Source organism: Ambystoma mexicanum, chromosome 7p, assembly GCF_040938575.1.
Source record: "Ambystoma mexicanum isolate Mex_15411 chromosome 7p, UKY_AmexF1_1, whole genome shotgun sequence".
NCBI lineage: Eukaryota > Metazoa > Chordata > Amphibia > Caudata > Ambystomatidae > Ambystoma > Ambystoma mexicanum.
This window is the reverse complement of record NC_090939.1, coordinates 586958034-586976871: the sequence shown is the minus strand read 5'-3', so window position 1 is coordinate 586976871 and position 18838 is coordinate 586958034. Positions and strand designations below refer to the sequence as shown.

Sequence of the window (18838 nt, the reverse complement as noted above, 5' to 3'; positions counted from 1 at the left end):
CAGATGTCATCCACAGGTAGCCCAGTGTACTGAACACAGATTTTGACAGGAGCTGTCAGTTTACAGACAATCCAGTTTGTCTGAGGAAATGTTTTGCTCTTTACACTTTCGGACTTTGTATATTCGCCATGCTTCATTAGATTACATAAATGTTAGCGCCAAGCAAGCTTTTGAATGTTGAGAAGTGTTGTGTATAGGCATTTTGGAGTTTTTAGCAACAAAGCAAATGTCATTTATAGGCACATTTTGGAGTTTCATTTGCAAAGTGCTGCTTCTCTCTCTGCACTCTGTTTGCAGGTCATGGAGCCCACTGACACCTTTCTGCAGTGTGTGCTCTATCCCAGCACATATGCACCATGGGTGGCAGGTTGTGCATCCATCTTTTTGTGCGTTTAAACACACGGTTTTTGAGGTTTTTGGCGCACACCAGAGTTTTGTCACCATTGTTGCTGCTCCTTGCACTATAACTATCAGAGTGATGCCGCATAAGATAGCGGAGTGGGTCAATCCATCCCACAGACCCCCCTTCCTGACTTGGTTTTGACCTCCCGTCAAGGGAAGTCGGGAGATTGGGATGTTCTTTTCTGTCTACGTGAAGAAATTCAGTTGCTTCTCCCATCAGTGATTGAGGCAACGCGCTTTCCTTGCTGGTTATGGTTGGGAGTATGGAGCGACACTCCGGGCCCCTTGGGTTTTTCCTCCCGGTCCCCGAGTGGTCCTTCTTGGTAATTCTTGGGATGATTCTTAGTTCCAATGCTAGAAAATAGAACATAGCATAGTTATGGAAATGTTCCCACTACTGTGTCCACACATCTTCGGGTATGTCTGCAGTGAGAAAGAAGCTTGCATTCCTTAACAATTGGTAATATTTCCCATCTATGTTTACTTATGGTCTTAACAGGTGGATTCTGTAGGTGAGGCCTGGGATGGTCACCTCTCCTCCATTTCTGAAATTCCATTTCCTACCGTAGCACTAGTGCTGACCGGAAGGCTTCCTTTAGGATTGTCAGGACCCTGAGATTTACTCTCCAGTTGGGACCGGGCTCGGCAATAACTAGGGTCCAAATGAATCTCAAATTGGTTGAGGAGGTCACGGCTCATATAAAAGGTGGAAGGAACACCTTGCACAACCCAACAAGTATGTATTATGCGTTTGTTGTCCCTAGAAATTTTGATCATGCAACTGCTAAGCAGAGGATGTTTGGAGCAGGGCTTTCCAGGTCCCGTACCCATTGCTGCACTGACTCTACGGAGGGTAGGGTCTGGTCTTTTGGGAGTTTTTTTAATAATGCTTCACTGATGAATCTTTCTTCGCTATTCAAGTCAACTCGGGCGAGGACAGACTCCTTCCCATCATTTAACTGAATCGGGAGGAAGAGCTGTTCACCCTTTTTCAGAATGCCAGCTAAGTGTTATTCTGGTTTGATATCAATTTTGGCTATGGACTTGGGATTTTCGGATTGTACATTAGTATAAAATGTTAATGTATCTCCCTCCAGGGTGGACTGCCAGTTGAGACTGGAAGGGGGGCTGATTTGCAGAAATGGAGAGGAGTTCTCATCACCGTTTGGTGGTCTCACAACTATGACGGTGATGTTGGGTGTGTCATTGTTTTGAAAGTAGAACCTGATTTGGTCCAGTTTTTGTTCAACCATGTGGCATGCGCCATTTAGACTAACATGCTTGACGCTTTGTTTTAATTTAATTGGCCTGTGAGTCTGGTCCATAGGACCTTGTTTATGCAATCTATGAGGGGAGACAGCCTGCTGGGATGTCATTCCCTAATAGACAAGGGTTCCGTCTGCCACAAAACTGGACCAGGTACTTCATTTTGTGTCGCCCGATTTTAATTTCCAGCTCTGCAGACCCTTCAACAGGAATTTCGTTGCCGTCAAAGTTCTGGAGCTGTCCAGGAAGAGGGGTGAGAGGGATTTGGTATTCCTCCCCCCTTCGTGAATTTAGCTGCTCATAGATCTTCTTTGATAGCAAAGTTGCTTGGGATCCAGTGTTCACCAGTGCTGGAATTGCACATCGCCCTTGCACTTGGATGGAGGCGTAGAATCTACCTACCTTCTCCTCCAAGGGGCAATGGTAATGGGTGCTCTTGGTAAGCTTGATGGTCAATTTGCTCATTTCTGACTCTTACACCGGAATCGTTGGGTCAAGAGACGGTGTCGGAGTGGAAGAATCTAGCACAGAATTTTGACACACAGCTATTTGGGGAGTCTCTGGCTCCCCTTGTTCTGTTTCAGGGCTGCCCTTCCCCCCTTTCTGGAGGCAGTCAACAGAAGTGGTTGGTGAGGTTTGTGATTCCTCTTGTGCTGGTTCTGGGTTGTTCCCCCTTTCTAGGAGGCGGTCCCCAGAATGGAGTTGGATGGTTTGGGAATCTGAGCACACAGTTTCATACTCAGTGATTTGAGGAGTCTCGGGCTCCTCCCTTTCTGATTCGGGGCTGCCCCCCCTTTTTGATGACAGTACTCGGAATGGCTTTGGGGAGCTATGGACTCTTCTTTCTCTGGTTCTGGGTGGCCCCCCCCTTTTTGTAGGCAGTCCCTGGAATAGGGTTGGGTGTGATCCTGTGTGGGAGCTTGGGGATCTGCAAAAAAACAGGACAGTTGGATATGGGGGGAGTTTTGGGCTCCCCTGGTTCTGATTCTGGGCTGCCGCCCCCTTTTTGGAGATAGTCACCAGAATTGGTTTGAACAAGGTGATTTTCCTGCTGGTCATTCTGGGGTTCAATGATGGGTGTTTTAAACTGGGTCCCCACATCTACCCAGTCTTGATCCAGATCTCTTGGGACCCATTTTTCTTTGGGAGGAGTTCCCCCATCCCTGAAGGAGAAGATCCTTTTCCCAGAATCCTCTGAGTTACCCCTCTCCTTCAAATTGTAAGATTTGAACCTCCTCCAAAAAATTGGTCTTTTTAGGCTCTTTATTTCTCCTACCCTCCCTCTGTTCCTTAGGTTGCAGACTTTTGGGGGCAGGAGATTCTGGTTTTGGATCCTGGTTTTCCACGGGCTTTTCACAAGTGGGGAAGGAAGCTTCCTCTAAGGTTTTACACCCCCTTCCCTCTGTGCCTTCTCCCTGGGGACCAGTGGGTTGTTGTGGTTCTCTTCCCGTCATTTGTCTGGAGTACCAGACCCTTGATTTGAGGAATTCTGAGTCGCCATGTTCATCTGAGGGTTCTGCTGAGCCCTCAACATGTAACCCAGATCCTGTGCCAGGTTCTGGACCTGGTGCTCCAGTTGGGACACCCGCTCTGGCTGGTACGGGGTTCTCTGGTCTACCCTTGGTTGATCACGGGAAGGGTAACTGTCCCTTCTCACATAATACCCTTGGTTGGGATAGTTTAGGTACCCGTCCACCCTTGGCCTCCCCTCTCCCAGAATGGGCTGTCTGGGCTCAGGAATGTGGGGAAAGAAAGAAGGATTGTTTTGGGGGTTGATGTTTGGCGGGTACCGGGGAAAGAAACTCAACCTGGCATTTGGGGGATTAGTGCCCTCCTGGGGAAAGTGAGGAGGGAAGTTTCCTGGGTTGGCGGTTTCCTGGTTGGATCCCCCCCTGGGGCTGGGGAAGTCCACACATAGCCCAGGATGGGTCTGTTGCCCTTACGGGGGCTGGTGTAGTCAAGGGAGTTAGGGGTCCCATTTGTGGGGTTACCTCCCTGACCCCTTGTTTGGGATTGGCCAGAGGGCCTTCTGGGTCTTTGGTTAGTAGGATTTTACGCAGGAATGTTTTTAGGCCCCCCATCTCCAGATCTAAAATGGGGGCAACCTTCACCTCCGCCACCTTAGCAGCAACTGGGGTGTTGGTTGGTTTGGGGTTTTTATTGGCACTTTTATTTTCTACTGGTTTCTGCACTTCGTAAATGCGAGTTGCGTGTTCAATGACCCAATCTAGTGATCTTTTCTCATGAAAGTCCCTCACCATTTGGGTCATAATGTATTTAGGGAGTGTATATGAAAGAAGGTATTGATGAATTCCCTACTGTCTTTGCGCACCCTCCTGGTGGTCTGCGCAAAGGCACGTTTCAGCTCTTGGACAAATTCTTTTGGGGCCTGACATTCCCCACATTTCAGATTGTAGGCCCCCTTGCGGGCCTCTTGAGGGTTTCTGTGTATTGAGAAATGCTTTAAGATGGCCGCCCTATAGATAGACCATCTTGAGTGGTTCTGATCCTCCAGCCCCGCAAAGAAGCTGGAGTATTAAGGGGAAAATGTCCGCTTGATATACTGAATACAACTTTGGCTGTCCTTCAGGTGGGAAGTCTCCATCATTTGCTCATACAATTCAAGGTGGTGCCAAACTGAATATTTGTCATTTTTATGGTAGGGCGTTATGACGCTCCTAATAGCTTTGATTTGCTTCAGGGGATCTTTCAGTAGGGCCCTCTTAATTTTGTTGGCCTTTTTAGATTTGGTCACCCTTGTCCACTCATCCTCTGACTCAGAGGCACTGCTACCTGAGGTGGCTGTCTGATCCTCTAGACTCTCCCTGATTCTGCAGGCTTGGGAATGTCTTGCAGAATGTGGGGGCCTAGTCTCTTCAGACATGTGGCCCTCAGAAGAGTCTTCTGACTCTCCCTTGCTCCCAGGATTGGCTGAATACCCCCCACCCCCAGAGCCCTAGCTGGGAAGAGGTTTTTAAGATGCTCTTTGTGGGCCTACTATCATGGAATTCCCCACCAGATTTGACTGACTGATCCCTTGGTAGGTGATATTTCTGAGGATCCAGTTCTCTGATTCTCCCCTTGCTGGAATCTCCCTGATCAGAGAGGCTGCCCTAATATTTGGGAACCTGTACATAGATGCCCGCCCATCCATTTCTGGGAGGCGCTTATCTGTCAGTCCCATATCTCCCATTGTGTTGACATCTACCATCCCAGTGGCCCTTGGTTCATATGAGCCAGTGGATATGAGGGTGGCAGAGTCCATGGAACTGAAGGGGTTAAAGTGCCTGATGCAGGGGTCCTGAGGTTATGTTCAGGCGTTTCTCTTTCCCATTTTACCTCATCTCTTTCAGCCCCTATTCCCTGATGGTAACACAAGGGGCAGCCTGGGGTTGGGCAGGACATGAATGGCTGAAGTAATACTGTATACAATTGGGTTGTCCTGTCCTCAAAACATTTAAAGCTGCAATAATTTCTTGCATTAGTTATGCAAACCTCCAGAAACATCCAGCAAAACAATAGACAAATTTGTGTCACTGGGAAAGGAATGATCCAACCACTGGGATTTGGCTACTGTTGCCTTTTTTAATTTGGCTAGACAAGTAGATTTCAAATAAAAGAAAGAAAAAAATTAAATGCAAATAATACAGGTAACAGAGTTCCGATGTGCTATGTGAAAACAATCAAAATATTTGGTCAGTTGCAAAGCGCGTTCACACATGGGCACGGTTTGGCTAAATATTACTTCATATTAGTCCATCAATTGTGCAAACATTACAAATAAAGTAGGTGCAGTGAGCATTGCAAATGCAACTGTTTTTTCAAAAAACACATAGGATTCCCTGATGTTTTAGGTATACGAGTGTCACCAACATCCCGCATATTTTTTCGGGGGTTGCTAATCTGATGGCAGGGTGACAGGGCTCTATACAGGAATCTGATGGGATGGTCCACATTTGTGTTGGGTTTAGACCTTAAAAATAGGGTCCGCTATAGCCTGGCATTGGAGGGATGGCCAAAAAACTGGTTGACGTCAGAATGAAAGTAGTAAAAGTTCTTATGTTCTTAGTTCATAGTAGTCCCAGCGGGGACATGGTGACCATTGATGTTTCGGCTAGGTTGTGTGACAGCCTTCTTCTGGGGCCAAGTGTTAGCAGGTCTCCCTAAGGATAAAAACAATATATAAATATACTGAGTGTCAGACCAGAGAATAGATCATACATGAAACGGTATGTAGTGAGAAGCTTAACAGACACCGATTTAATGTGGGTGCACGTACGTGAAAGGGTTTTGGGGCCTCAAGGCCCAGTGGACTAACCTTAGAAGGAGATTGAGTGAGGTATGGGCTATGAGTGATTGTGGCTTCAATATGCTTGTCGGTACATTTCTAAGTTTTGCAGGTAAGGCTTGCTGTGATTGCCTGCAGAAAGGGAGAAATGCTCAGGGTCAAAAACACCAGAGAAGTGTGGAATGGAGGGTAGAGCTACCTGTAAAGAGAAGTGTAGCCAGGCCAATAGAATTACCTTATTAGCTAGGGCATGCAGCTCTGAGCTTTGTCTCCCCTCGCTGTGAGAATCCTGTCGGTTAGAAGTGGTTTCTGTGTGTCATAGCCGGTAGGTTTAAAACACGAAGACAGGAAAAATAGGTCTATGGATAGCTAAGGATGGTAGGTACAAGTAGGAGTTGAAATTTCACTTCTATCATAAAAACTGAGGGAGTTATAGAGGTTTTAGTAAGAGTCTTTTTTGCAAAATAGGTGCGTGAATGGAAAACAGAAATTCGGGTTAAAATTGTCAGATAGGTTTTCTTATACTATGTTAAGGACTACAAAAAAGAGAATGCCACACAGGAATCAGTCATTCACGGCCGCTCATAACCATTCATGTGTGATACTCTAGTTTCCGTTTGGGAGTTACTTTTCTTAATCAAATCAATAAGAAGTTAGGGTTTAGTAACACAGATGAGAGAAAGGTCAGCGCAAGGATAGTTCTAGCAATACTATGGTTCTGAATTAAAGATGGGATAGGTTTGAGATTGGGATCATACAATGCAGATATATTATGGTTCATTGTTCTTCCTATTAATGCTTAAAGAATATGTTATGAAATTGGACCGTCAGTTCTGGTCATGGAATGGGTCTGTCAAGTAAGGACAGCACATCAGGCGCGGGACTGGATCAGCTAGGCCGGCCACCGGATTTGCACAGGATCTGCCCTTCTTGTTTCTGAGTATTTCAACTCAGCTGGATAGTGAGTTCCTCAGGCAAGCCTTGTGGTAGCAAGCCAGAGTTTTTCAGGATACTAGTTCCAAAGGCCTTCAAACACCACAGCGCTACACTGGGTTGTGAGAATAAATTTGAGGATTTAGGCCTTGCTGAAAGTCAATGGTTCTCTACTGCTTGGCAAGAGTCTTGGCATCTGGATCTGGAAGGATGTTAAAGCTGGATGTTGAATGGAACAAAGTGCTTCGCCGGAATCAGGAAAGTGAGTGAATCAGTGAGTCCCTATGTGTTGTCAGCTGTCTCTATCCTTTTAAATGACATCACAAAATGGGTGCATGGGCTGGCTTAACTTAGCTTGCCCCTGTTAGCTGGGACTGGATCAGGACCTCATCTCCGCCTTGCATCGGAGTGATTGGATCAAGGCCGGATCGTGTCATATTTATGGTTTAGCTTTACAGTCCTTAGAAACCTCCCCTCAGCAATTAGTGTCAAAATCGGATTTTATCCTAAATACATATTTCTACATTGGTCACCTCTACACAAATCACACACAAAGATTCCATATTTTATGTAGCATCTGTTCATCAAAATCCCGCAGCTGTGGGATCTTGTTTCACCTTTCTACATAATTTTGTCCTTTTCGCCATGAACACATTTTCCAAATTGTCTGCAAATTTCCACAAATGTTGCGTTGAACATAGGGGTGTGTGTGTACATTTTCACAATTCTAGCATTAACACAGTTCACATAAAACCACATATATTGCCATAACTGTTCAGAATATGTTACACAGTTCTACCGCCTCTTAAAACGTACAGCCAAAAATTCGACTAACAACTCTGTCCTTTTTATATTTTTCACCACTTTGAATAACAAGTTATGAGTCTCTAAACATTGTTCATTCTTAACAGCAAATGGTCCACCCCTTTGTCTCTCCCTGGAGTCCAGGAGTAGCCCCCTCCTTTGCGGAATTCCTTCCAGGAGAAGTTTACGACCCTTTCACACATCTGTGTCCTTGGTTGGAGGATCTGCCATTGTTCATTCTCTTTTTGTAGACAAAAGTCTGGCCTAACCCACAATTATCATCTACCAGTAAGTTTCTGCTGAGAGGATTTCCCTCCCCTTTGGAGAAACCTGTTTTTCCACTCCTTGCAGCTGAGCCAGTTTAATTTATCCTTAATTTCTTAAACCCAGCAGAAACCAAACTTGTTGCATCAAACATAAACACATTCCTTTCGTAGCTTTAAATCTGTGGGATCAAAAACACAACTGAGATCTGTATTCCTTTTAGCAACCATCCTTTTATGTTTGCTAATCTGGCAGACTTTTAGTTTAGATACTTTGAAGTTTCATCAGGAGCTCATCTGACAGCTGTCACCCACAGGTAGCCCAGTGTACTGCACACAGATTTTGACAGGAGCTGTCAGTTTACAGACAATCCAGTTTGTCTGAGGAAATGTTTTGCTCTTTACACTTTAGGACTTTGTATATTCGCCATGCTTCATTAGTTCACATGAATTTTAGCGCCAAGCAAGATTTTGAATGTTGAGAAGTGCTGTGTATAGGCATTTTGGAGTTTTTAGCAACAAAGCAAATGTCATTTATAGACACATTTTGGAGTTTCATTTGCAAAGTGCTGCTTCTCTCTCTGCACTCTGTTTGCTGGTCATGGAGCCCACTGGCACCTTTTCTACAGTGTGTGTTCTATCCCACCACATATGCACCATGGATGACAGGTTGTGCATCCATATTTTCGTGCGTTTAAACATGCAGTTTTGGAGGTTTTTGGCACACACCAGAGTTTTGCCGCCATTGTTGCTGTTCCTTGCACCATAACTACCAGAGTGATGCCGCATAAAATAGCAGAGTGGGTCAATACATCCCACACTGTGTTCCTAGAGCAAATTGTGCAATTGCATGGATTTCCATCAATATTAGTATCTGATCTCGGAACTCAATTTGTTTCTGACTTTTGGAGAAAGTGTTGTACGATTGCCAAAATAGATCTCCGGTTGTCCACAAGCCACCATCCCCAAACTGATGGGCAAACTGAACTAACCAACCACACGTTAGAGCAATATCTCTGGTGTATGTTGCAACAGTCCGAGGATTTTTGGAAAAATATACTCTGAATAGCAGAATATGCATACAACAACTCAGTTCACACAATCACAGGGCAAACTCCATTCTACACTGTGCCCGGAAGACATCCGAGGACATCAGTATTTGATCCAGCCGATACCCTGGAAATACCAGCCATAAAAAACTTGAATAAAACCATCAGTTGGGTTCTTAAGGAGGCGACAGAGCATCTGACCAAGGCTAAGGAAAGACAAAAACGGTTTGCTGATCGACATTGGAAGGAAGCTCCCGTCTACCAGATTGGAGAAAAGGTGTGGTTAGCATCCAAATATATTCCCCTGAAGGGGCCAAGAGCTTTCTGCCCAAGATACCTGGGCCCATATACTATAAAGTCCATAATCAATCCTGTCGCCATGAAATTGGAGCTACCATCTCACATGAACATTCTCCCCATATTTCATGTCTCTCTCCTCAAGCCCATGAAATCCAAATCCAATACACGGCTTAGTTCTCTGCCAGAGCACGAAGTAATAGATGGAGAACCAGAATATGAAGTCAAATCCCTCCTGGACTCCAAGGTGGTTCGATCAAAAGTGTATTACCTAATTGACCGGAAAGGTTACGGACCTCAAGACCGAACTTGGGAACCCAGTGAACACATCCATGCTCCGCGTTTAATCAGACAGTTCCATTGCAACAAATCCACCAAACCAGGAGTGGGAGGAGAACCACCCTTGAGAGGGGCCTTGAGGGGAAGTGCTGTCATGGTCATGAAGTCAGGGGCACAGGCATGCAGGGGTCGCATGCACATGAGACCTGGGTGGACACTGTCCTGGCACCTTTAGCGCCAGGCTCATGAACAAAAGTAAACAAGAACATCCATTTAATACCAAAACGCTTTTATTATGGACATAGCACTTCAGATGCATTAACCTTGAACATTTAATCCATTAAGCAGGATGCATTAACCTTGAACATTCCATCCATTAAGCAGCCCCAAGTGTATTCTTGGGTGTGGCTGCTAATGGATTGCCTCTGCACGTGCTCACTCTCTAGGAGTGGCAGGGTGTCGCTGGTAAGCCGGCCCTAATAGGCGTGCCCACGATCTCAACTATATAAGATGCCCCGATCCTCAACACAGGTGCTTCACGTTATCCTGTAATTGCAAGCAGCGTAACGCTCACTGTCGCCTAAGGTCAGACTTATCTTTGAAGATCCTGCTTCCTGGACATCCTACTTCCTGCCAGCATACTTACCAACTGGGGGAAGCTGTTCTTACCTGTACATCTCTTCGGAGAACCAAGTATTCATCGTTACACTTTCCGGAACGCCGAAATCTTCATCTTGGCACCGCAGCAGGACACGCTCCATAGTCGACATCAGCAACTGCTAGAAAAGACAAGGTTAGACATCGAAAAAAAAAGTCAGTTTAAGGTTGCACTTTGCCATACTCCGCGCATTTCCTTAAACCATCACTTACCTGCTGTCGAACATTGCGGTAGCATCCATCTTCCATCCGGCCGTGTCTCACAGCTGCATTGAGGCTGCATTTCCATCTAAGAGAAGAAAACAGAAGAGAGACATTATTGCGGGCATAAATAGGAGCAACATATAAAGACATTAAAAAGAACGAACAGCATCACAAAAGCTCAAGAAAGACTTACCAATCATAAGGAGAAGCATATTCGCAGCTGGAATGGACTAATCCTTATCAGGGATCAGTAAAGGAACTAGATCCCATTCGAACCGCCCCTGCCAGAAGTAGCAGGATGGAGAGCTTATCTTCCATAATTCACAGGTGAGCTTTATGGGCCAGCGTATGCTCACAGAAACCGTACTTTGGGGCAAAGGGTTCGAGAGATACAATCACAGATTGGCGCACTCACACACTGTTATCTCCACGCAGGAGCAGTATCACCATGTACCACCGCTCACAGCTTTTCTACTAAGGGAGAGGCCTGAAGGGGGTGATTCAAGTTCAGGGAGGGGTGCAACCGTGCCCCAACAGCTCCGCAGAGACCAGGTGAGCTTAACAGATAGCCAGCGAAGTCTCTGGACAGCGGGCCAAGGATCTGGTCACTGGGACAGCGGGGTCAAGAGACAGCTCTGCTCTCCTGGATGGGATCAGCTGGGCAAGGTCTGGTCACTGTGGACAGCGGGATGGGTCAGATGGGCAAGGTCTGGTCACTGGGCTCTCCTAAATGGTTTCAGCAGCCTTTCCTCCTTTCTGCCTGGATGCTTGGGTATGGCTGGATCGGGAGTGGTGGTTCTGACTGGATCTGGATGGTCTTGCCTGGATGGGATCAGCTTCCTCTGGATCTGGCTCTGAGTAATGAATTTCTTGAATACTCTTGTGCCTCCCTGTCTCCTGCTTATATAGCCAGAGTGACATCATAGAATGTTACAATCTGGGAGGGGGAAGTACTCTGGACTTACCCCTCTATTGGGACAGGCCAAGCTACTGCTGTCCCCTCCTCCCTCCGGGCTGATTGGTTAAGGTTAAGGGGAAATGACATAATTTTATGTGTGTGCATTTTAGACTTCCTTTGTCTCACAACATTACTTTTTTACAAAACATAAGTAATGGAGTAAAACTTCTAATCTATGCTAGTCACCATCATTAAAAAAAAAGCAATATGTAGATTCCATATTTCACAGGAAATCGGACCATCCGATCACCAACTGCTTTTGGGCACAATTTTGCCATTTTTAGGAGAAACATAATATTTAAAATTCTGCAAATGGCTACACATATGCCCACCACTATTTTTGTCAAAGTGGTATATTTGCCATAGATGTGGGCGGTGCTACAAATCCCCAAAGCAACTGCCTTCCCCTGGGTCAGTCTGAACAATGGGTTTCCATGACGCTCTTTGAAGCCAGCCAGCTGGGGCTGGGGAGGGGTGTCAAAGGAAATCACACCTCTTGGTGAAAATACTAGTTCCCCCTGGGTCCTTTGTTCCTTTGTAGGGATGCCGGCCAGTCTGACGAGGCTGCAAACCTCTACACTTTGGGCTTTTCATATACCCATGGGGGCTGGTTCACTTGTGGAGATAATTCTGTTCCCATGGGAGGCAGGGCACCTTTAAGTACATGAGCCAAGACTGTTCTGCTGGGTTTTAAAGGTTGTTTTTCTTTCTTTCTTTCAGCAGAAACCAAGTCTTTTTGGGAATAAATATCATACACATTTTATCAAGACCCCCATCCCCACATATTTAATCCCATTTCCGTGTGAGCACAGGCTGTGATTGTATTGCATTTTTAAATGGCATTTTCCTGATTTTCAGACTAGCAAATTCACACGTGTGTTTATTTCAGTTCATTCTGAGTTTCCCCAATAAGGTTTCTGCAGAACACAGTTTCTTGTTAATTAACCTTCTGGAGGGCTTTTACAGATACGGTCAGTTTTTGGACACAGATAGATATACTGCCAAGCATTTCTTTGAAATTGACATGGGGACAAGAAACAACGCATTATTTATTTCATTTACTGCAGTTTGTGCGCAATGGTTTATAGCAAAAGAAAACTCAATCCGTGTTAAGTGGAAAACCAAATTCTTTGCCTTTCATGTGATTTCCCAGTACATCAGCTGTTCTGGAAATGTATTGCCTCTCTTCTAGGTACTCAACAGGAATAAAGTATGCTGGGGTGGGTTTACCTGAAGGGCGCAACTTTGTGATGTTTTAAAATGAAATCAAGACCAAATTGCACAGTCGTCTTGGATGTCATGTGTGCAGCTTCAGTATTCACAAAACAGAACAGCAAATGTGAGGCCGTTCTGCATGTAGGTCATTTTCAGATGATTTACATGAAGGTAAGACAATGCAGAGCACTTCTTTTGGTGGCATTCTGGCATTCAGTGCTTGCCACAAATATGCGCCATGGAAAGAAAAGCGCTGCTGTTTGTCTGCATTATTTCCATGCGTTTTTTGTTTGAAGCGGATTTCTGCAAGGGCCTTAAATGTACCTCACAGAAGTACTGCCTTGAGAGCCCTCCTGGCTGACCCAGTGCCAAGATCTCTCACACAGCCGAGTTGTGCCTCACGCCTGCACAGCATGCTATACAATGACACAAGTCGGTGGCGCTGAAAGAAAGTGGCGAGGACCTGACATCCTGCCACCAGTGTTGCCTTGCCTGCCTAGTAAGCAGACTCATCGCCCTTAGACTGGTATGCGCCCTCTACTGCTGGCAGAGCAATGTCAACTGCTCCTGAATGGTGTGAGTCAAATAAAGTTGTGACCATGCCACCCTGCTACCGGCGACACCCTGCCCCAGTGTTACCCTGCCACAGGTGGGCGTGCTTGGCTAATGGCAGCAACCTGACCACACTCCTGCCTGGGGGAAAGAACTGTGCAAGTTGCCTATTCGCCCTGACACTGGTGTATGCTCTCTCTTCTGGGCCCGCCATCCATGGACCAGGCAGATGTGGCTCTGGGTGTGATTCCTGCCACACCACGAGCTGGTACATCACCGGACCTATCGTCTGGCCCAGAAGAAAGGAAGATGGGACTGGCCACGACTGCTGCTGCTCCATCAGCAGCAGTGACTCCTGCCTGGGGGAGGGGAAAAAGTGGCCCAGTCACCCTGTCACCTGTGTCTGGCCAACCACTGTCTTGCAGCCCTCAAACCTACCACCTAGAAGGAGTGCTATGAGAGAGCGAGGGTTGCAGCTCAGTACAAGTGCTTGTGCTCCCTCCTGTCCCACAACAGTGAAGAGGCACTCCTGTTTGGGGGGAGTATAGCCAAGGAAAAGGGGTGTAACAGGCTGCCACCCTTGCCCTGTCGACATCATGTGGGGCAGCTTGGACGCCCTGCTACATGCGTCTCGCTAACTGCCCAACATCAAGGGACTGACTGAGCCTGGCACAGCTGGGACTCCCTGCTATCCGCGTCTCGCTGCCTGCCCCAACATGAAGGGACTAAGCAGACTTGGCCCCTGGTGCCCCAGGTGCGGCTTTACCAGCCTATGAACTGTAACATCAACGGACCTGGAACTGTGGAAGTGACTATCTGAAGGGACGCTAGAGCCAAGTGAGCTGGTCTCCTGCAGTCATGCGAGTGCTCGGGGTAGGCTCAGTAGACATACGTGTAAATGCTGGGGGCCTGCATGGAAAGTATTTGCTTAAAGTTGTCCCAGTTAAATGGATGTGCAGCTGTGTTCCTGTAGGTTTGTAGGCACACTTTGAAAGGGGCCAGCAGCGAGCAATGGCGTCATTCAGTGGCGGAAGTTCCACTGCCCCAGGTTAATAAAGGGTTTTGTGACATGGGGTCGAACTGCCAACGTTCCACCGGTGGTTCGCCAACCGCGACTGTCACCCGTGGGTTATGTGTAGAGTGTGTTGATATATCTCATACGTCTATAACTATGTGAGCCCCACGTGGGTAGCAGTGGCAGATCCTATCTGTTGTCGATCCTACGATTCTGATGTAGCCCAAGTAATGTCGTTCTGCAACGGGTGGGAGGGAGTCCTGTTTGTTATGAAAAAAGGAGTGTTGTGGCCCTGCCAAGGGTGTTGCCCTTTTAATGTGAGGTGTCCCTCTGATGCGTATTGCCCTTTTAAGATGGGCCCAAGCTAATAAAAGGAGCCCTTGCAGGCACATGCGTTAGACTTGTGTCTGTGTCTCATTTAGGCCTGCAGGCCCACATCTTGTGAGCACGGGCCTGCAGGACATGTTGCCATAGGGCCCTCTTGCCAGTAAGATAGCCAGGGTCTGCATGTGCTGGGCATGGGCAGCCCTGCCCCCATCTAAGACCAGGTATCCCCCGGCAACCCCGAGGCACTGGACCTCTGTGGTGCTGGTGTCCCATAGCACCAACAGGGAGCCGGCTTGATGCCAATGGTAGGCCCCCACAACAATGAATAACAATGAGCTGGAAGTTTATGACAAAGAAAATGCATATCTATCTTTATTACACACCTTTTATTACATGTCTTAAATCACTGGAAGTAAAGTGAGTGGGTTTAACTAGATTTTTCAGGTTGTCATTATCTTGCATTCTGGTACTTTACCATTTAGGAGGTGAAAATTAAAGTCACAATGATAATCTTTTGGCTTAACCTGTTTCTATAAGGATTTACATGTTGTCATGTGGCTTTATTATGCAATTTGTGTTTTTTGTATGTAAACTCTAAAAGACATTACTGTTGATCTTAAAATACAACAATTTGAGCCAAAGTTTGAGATTTGGTCAAACCTACACGAACCCTCCCCCCACCCCCGCCCCCTCTAGCCATGTCTGGCCATTGTACTGCGGCCTTTTTGGATGCAGCTAGAGAACCACAAAAAAAGATTGAAAGCCACAGTAGCCAGGTAATATAGTTGTTTCTATTAAAAGTAAAAAATAAAATTCTGCTTACCAACTCGCTGACTTACTTAGTTGGGAACGTTGTAGATGTCTGGGAAAACTCAGAACCCCCCTCTTTACTGTATTAACTCCCAATATCATTAACTAAAGTACACCTAAGAATTATAATATTTCAGAAGAAGGAGTTAAATGGACTCCACCCCGCACCTTTCCTCCTGCTAACTGCCAGGGCTTTCTCCGAACTGCGTCACACAAGCGGGACCCCCAACCGCCCGTCCCCCCTCATCCGTCACTCCAAACCCTGCGCAGCCCCACCCGCAAATCCTCCTCTTGGCGAAGCGCAGTCTGACAGTAAATCACGCAGTAACAATGGGAACCTGAAATAATAATTCCTCGGGGGAATCTGCGACTAGGGCGCCCGGAAGCTCCGTGAGGGCGGGCGGTGACGGGCAGTACCCCCCACCTGCGGCCGGAGATGAGACTCGGGCTCACTCTCATCTCGCCATTACAAGCCCTCGCTTGCTCCGAGCAGCCGCTGAGCTCTGACTGGCGCTTGGTGTTTTTAAAACGGCAGCGGCTCCTACTGCCAACCCTCTACCCTACACCCACATCGCCGGAATCAGCGGGACTCGGAAGCGGCAGAGCGCCGAACGCCCCGCAGAGAGCCAGTGAAGGCACGCCGCGGGCGGGCTCTCCGCCCCTTGTATGGGTCTCCCTCGGCCGCAGAAGGAGGCAAGGCTTGCAGCCCGGCAGGAGACATGACGAGATCTGCCCGAGGACCCCACACCCTGAGCCGTAGAGAGTGAGGAGCAGGGCTGGGAGCTGAGGCTGGCTCCGCCAGGGACGGAGGCGGGCGGGCGGCCGCTGGAGGAGGCGGCAGCGGAATGCGGGGCTCCGGCGGGGGGCGACTCTCCTGGCTCCTTTTCGCTCCCGCTCTGCTACTGTGCTGCGCTCACAGGTAACCACGGAAGCCTATGGCACCCTGTCTCTGTGTCCGGGCAGCAGCACTCTAACCCTGCTCACCCACGGGGGGCCTGGTCTCCTTCAAACGGCTGTGCTAGGATCCTCCTAGGGTAGACTTTGGAATGTACAGCCGCCCACCGACCAGCTCTTGGTTTGGCCACTGGTTTCCATGGTTTCTAACAGGCCTGCCATCTCTTTCGCTTCTCCTCAGCACGCAGCATGCCCCGGCAATAATCGGGATGCCCTGACACGGAAGTGCTGGTGCACACTTTCAGCATTTTGTTGAAAGGTTTGGGGCTGGGGTGACTACATTGGCGTGGACCTGACGTTTTCGTGGTTTCTGAAAAGATATAGTTTTACTGACCCCTACTTTTACCAAACTGCAACAATTTCTAGAATACTGCAGACTGCCGAATTGTAGCTTAGCCCCCCCTCCCCTCAACGCTACCCACCAAAGGGCAGCCTTTGCCCCATTAGTAGAAATATTACTATCTCATTACACTACCCACTATTTCTGATAGAGGACACCCCGATTTGTACTCCTTAGTTATGAATCCAGCACGTTTAAACAAAGTCGTACTCCTCAACCGGGTGGACATTACAACGTTAATGGGATCCCACATAGCGCCGCCGTGCAAAGTTAAACCTTCAACCCCACTCGGCTACCTCATGGACCCACATATCCACAATTGCTACTATTACAAATCGTTTCTCTCATTTCAAGATGTGCCCGATACCTAAACATTAAAATGTAGTCATTTTTGCCAGAATTCAGCTTAAATGGTATTCGGTGTGTGTTGACCTCGGTTTATGCCACACCCCATCTGATGCCATTTTTTTCTATTCTGCTCCCGTAGTGCCAACGACCCCGGCAACATGTCTTTTGTGAAAGAAACCGTGGACAGACTGCTGAAGGGCTACGACATCCGTCTACGGCCTGACTTTGGGGGTAAGAGTGCGGCATTTGTTTTAACTGTTGTTCGCACGGTGAGTTATTTACTATCAGTTGTGACCAACGTGCCGATTTCTGCCTCAGGGCCGCCAGTTGCAGTTGGAATGAACATAGACATCGCCAGCATCGACATGGTGTCAGAAGTCAACATGGTGAGTACCATTATGCTGTGCACATCTATGATGACTTTTATTGAACTGCTGAATGCCCGCCTTCCTTTTTTGAGCTCACTTTTCTGTGTATGCAATAGTGTTACAACGCTGAGTATCGATGTTGAGGATTTGCATCCTGAATTCCCGGATAACACTGCCATCACTCTCCCTCGCCCCACTCACCCACGCGAAGAAATATGAACACGATAGCATACACATTGTGACACAAGTAAAACAGGTGGATCTCACTGGTTCTTAGAAGGCGATGTTACTTTTCAAATATCACTTAATCATACGTGACTTATGACCATGTTTGAACTAATTATCCAGCTGATCGGATGCTCAGTAGGTCAGTTATGACACGTGTGTATACATGTAAATAAAGGTTTCCATCTGTAATGCACCCCGATTCTTCATTCCTTTACATTGCACATGCTCTGATTTGCTAAGTGTCTACTCTGGCTTATTGACCTTATTAGGCTGTACCTCAGTGTGGGACAATTATTCCCTGCATTTGGATTGCTTTCTTGCTCGTGACACTAGGTCACATGTATTGTTGGCAATAATTGGACACACGCATGGCCCTTTATAAGTAAGTTCAAATTGACTTTACGAATTTGATCAGTTTAATCAGCTTGGCCGCAGATAAGTGCATGTTTAGGACGCGTTGACGCTTTGAAACTGAAGTACCCAGGGAGGCTACAGTAATTCTGAGAGCAGCAGTTCCCGGAATGCTCTCGCCCGTGAAGTAACTAATGATGGGGGAAGGGAGCTGGGTCTCCAGAAGAGCTGTCCAGAGTGCTGCTACGCCGCTGGAACACTGCACTCTCCACTAGGAGCTGTCCAAGTAGTTCTACTGTTGCACTGAAAGGAGTATTCCATTAGCTGGTCGTTTGCTGGACCGTCGTTTTACTCATCCTGCCAATCTACAACATAGTATTGATTGATTAATGACACATTAAGCATGCAGGAGTTTGGTGGACGTGGTCAAGGGGTTATTTATACATGAGCCTAACTGTTTTGTTTTGAAGAACACAGGTTTATGTTGTGTGCACTGAACACAGCTACATTTATTCCAACGTGATCACATCAGCATATTGTTCCATCTGCGTGCGCTAATTCTTCACTGATATCAGCAGAGCTCACGTGTTCTTTATCAATCTTCCTCACTTTATAAAACGGTCTGGCATTTGTATTTGGGATTTTAAAGCGCGAAACTAGATAGGAAGTTATGGAGCGCGGTAGCAAGTACTTTGGGGTTTACAAAGGTTGGTGGAGGGGGAGTGTACATTATAGTAGTTTGTATCTACCTATGATTAGTAGGTTTTTGTATGCACTGAACCTATCATATGTGCCGCACTGGTTGCGTTAGTCTTTGCCGTTTACCTGCGTTTTAGTTATTCAGGAAACACCCATTTTTGTAATTGCTTAACTTCATTCACGTGGTTATGACTAAGAACATAGTGTGTTTCGCCCGATCATTCAGTGATC

General features: G+C 47.0%; 1 protein-coding gene across 3 annotated transcripts in view; it reads left to right on the top strand.

The window, feature by feature from the left end:
* The window catches only part of GABRB3 (gamma-aminobutyric acid type A receptor subunit beta3), a 1350469-nt gene that overhangs the window by 859658 nt on the left and 471973 nt on the right, over positions 1-18838 (top strand). For 2 of the 3 annotated variants that reach the window (XM_069636590.1, XM_069636591.1), the window contains exons 3-4: positions 17101-17192; positions 17280-17347. In XM_069636590.1, coding sequence (XP_069492691.1) covers positions 17101-17192; positions 17280-17347 — 160 coding nt within the window. Of the gene's footprint in view, positions 1-15588; positions 16239-17100; positions 17193-17279; positions 17348-18838 lie in introns of those variants that run through there. The other variant, XM_069636592.1, reaches the window with a different exon arrangement.